This window comes from Erpetoichthys calabaricus, chromosome 7 (assembly GCF_900747795.2).
Source record: "Erpetoichthys calabaricus chromosome 7, fErpCal1.3, whole genome shotgun sequence".
Taxonomy (NCBI): Eukaryota; Metazoa; Chordata; class Cladistia; order Polypteriformes; family Polypteridae; genus Erpetoichthys; species Erpetoichthys calabaricus.
This window is the reverse complement of record NC_041400.2, coordinates 164,152,468-164,155,511: the sequence shown is the minus strand read 5'-3', so window position 1 is coordinate 164,155,511 and position 3,044 is coordinate 164,152,468. Positions and strand designations below refer to the sequence as shown.

The window sequence follows — 3,044 nt, the reverse complement described above, 5'->3', positions numbered from 1 at the left end:
TGGTCAGATATCAAAGTCACCATGAAAAGGTGAGTCTGAGTATCATATGAAAGCTTATTTGGGTACAGAGAAAAGAAAAAAAAAAAATAGGGACACAGTGGAAAAAAAAGCTTGAAATGCCAACTTTAATCTCGAAATTTCCACTTCAATCACGTAGTTTATTTTGTCATTAAAGTAGAACATCACAAACTTCATCTTTAAATCGTTTAATTTACTAGTTTCTCAAATGCCATCGTAACTAAAGTAGCATGTTAAATGCTTTGTTTTGTATGTGTTATTCTATGTGCTCTGTGTGTGTGAATCACTACATGCTTCTTCTTAAACGGCCTTTCTCTTCCTCCGACAGGACACAGAATCCATTACATTCGTAATATTACAGCTCTCTGAATAATTAAAATACTGAGATGTATACTTGATATCATTTTCATGATGATAGGAATTAAAGTATGTTATTAAACATGGGAACACAGTGGCACAGTGATAGTGACAAGTTGGAGCCCTGTCCAGAGACTGCCTCATGCACGATGCTTGCTGCGCCGTACGCGACCTTTGATGAAATAATTTACTGCAGCAGTACTGTCTCTTTCAAACATACTAACCCCCAATTCCTGTCCTTCCTTTTCTTTCTCCAAGTAACCAATCGCCACACAACCAGCTCTGTAATAGATGTTAAGCCATCTGTAAGCTTAGAACGCAGATTCTTCAAAACTTTTAAGGAACATTGAAATATCTTCACAGTACATGTTTAATTATTCTATCCATCTATCTTTCCAGTGTCGTGCCAGCCCCAGCAAGAATACAGCGCGAGACAGGAATAATCGGGGCACCAGCTCGTCGCTAGCACTGCGACACCGTGTCCTCATGTTTAATTATTAACAATATAGATTATTTAAATTACATTAACATTTTATCTGTATAATGTAATAAACATTTTTTGCTGCATTTAATCTTAAAAATGATATTGTCATCATATGTAAATATGCACTTTAAAGTGGAGCATGTTGTGCAATATTATAACTATCACAAGTTTACAGTGAGGTAATTGTACTTGCAAGTACAAACAGTTCTATAAGGAGCACTTGATGGATTGACTGAGTGCGTTTATAGTTCTTGGGATGAAACTGTTTCTGAACTGTGAGGTCCGTACAGGAAAGGCTCTGAAGCGTTTGTCGGATGAGAGCAGTTCAAAGAGCGAATGGCTGAGGCAGCGTGTGCTTGATTCTGTAAACCGATAATTCTCTTTCCGATCAGCTGCTCCGAGTGGTGCAGTGAGAGTTATATGGAAAAAGATGATCTGCTGTGGCAACCCCTAATGGGAGCAGCTGAAAGTAGAAGAAGAAGGTGCAGTGAGAGTAACAACGCTAAAGCAGCTATGGTATTTGGAATAGTTTGGCCATTCCATGGACCATTATATTGTTACAGGTTAATTACAATCAGATGCCTTAAACTAATGAACAATATGCGGTTAATTTCAGTGTATTTAGAAAGCTGCGTCAGGGATGTGGATCTAAAAAAGAAAGGGAAACCACACTGGAACAGTAGCACTGCTTTAACGATGGGTGCTGACAGTTTGCAAAACCAAGCAGAGAAATTGCGTACGCCAGGGTTGGAGCTACCGTGAAAATGTGCATGGCTTTATGGCAAGTTTATGTTTTATACATCGCGATATGTGTATTTCCCCTTGAGATTAATAAAGTATCTATCTATTTCAGCGTGGAAACAGGCTTGCACAACATTTTTGTGCGTACGCACCATTTATACATGAGGCCCCAGATCGCTGCACAGAAGTGCGGGGTTTAACATTTCTGCTGCACCACATGAGAACACAGCACTCAACATTCACTGCTGTGCTTTTGTCACCTACCATACAACTGCAATGGAAATGAAGACTACCTCACTATTCCAAGGATTTAGAAGTGGTTGCTGGGGGCAGGGAGTTCGGAAGAAGGACTAGGTAACTACACGAACGAGTTGCCACAGGCAGGGATGAGTTACCCATAGTATGAGCAGGCATCCCATCATGTAAATGAACAGCTTCAGAGTCAGCAGCAGGGTGCATATAAAAATTACAAGCCAGCAGTGCTGCAACAGTGAGTAGTGCTTCTAAGGATAGCAAGCTACCTAAAAAACACATGTAAAGTACAAAGACAATCCATTTTGTCACTCATCACTGGTCCTACAATATGGTCACCCTTACCTATGATGGATTGCATTTCTACTTGCGGATGGTTCTCTTTTTGCACCTACTACCACTGAGATAAACTTAACTGAGTAACACGCGGAGGTTAACAATGGATGGCAACTGCAATCCTGTTACAGTACAACTGCAAGTCTTTAGGATGTGGAAACCAGTGTACCCATTTAAAATAATGAACATGTGCTTTGAGTTAATACTGAACTAAAGAATTCAATATACTGTACAAAGGTCATAAGAATGTCTAATAACAAACAAATGACGATCATACCCATGCCACGACAGAATGGATATACAATTAGGAGAGAGGACATTATTTGTAGGCGAATGATGTTCATATTTCTACTAAATAGCAGCAATAACGACTAAATTATCACCGATTCTACTGAGCAGGATCAATTCAACATGTGTTCGTTTCTGAAACATTCCAATAATCGTTTCTACAAGAATGCCAAACGCAGTAGAAGTTTGACCCTACTGTAACTTTACCCACACACTTGTACTCTATGAATTCTTTCTTTTACGAAAGATACAGAATAGCTATAATTAAAGCACTTACCTCCAAGCTGGCATCTCCAGCAATCCCAGTTTTTAAACAATAAATTCAAGCCATTTATTTGACGACTATCAAACAAGCCTTTAATGCGGCATACTGACAATCTGAACGCCATTCTGACTTTGGACGTACCACTTGTGAAAAGGAGGCATGGCTGTTTTTATGAAGGGATAATTTTTAATATGAGAATTATTATAGATATTATCATTGAAGCGATCATTTTAAATTTAGTCTTAATACAATATCAAGAAACTTTTATTTTATATTTTGGAGAGAACTGTTCGTGAAAATTAT

The 3,044-nt window shown here is 38.5% G+C and overlaps 1 protein-coding gene across 1 annotated transcript in view; it reads right to left on the bottom strand.

The window, feature by feature from the left end:
- ptcd2 (pentatricopeptide repeat domain 2) overlaps positions 1–2,900 on the bottom strand; it is a 53,010-nt gene extending 50,110 nt beyond the window's left edge. The window contains exon 1 of the mRNA XM_028805659.2: positions 2,754–2,900. Within this exon, the coding sequence (XP_028661492.2) occupies positions 2,754–2,865 (112 nt within the window). The 5' untranslated portion in view covers positions 2,866–2,900. The remainder of the gene's footprint in view (positions 1–2,753) is intronic.
- Between the last annotated feature and the right edge of the window lie 144 nt (positions 2,901–3,044).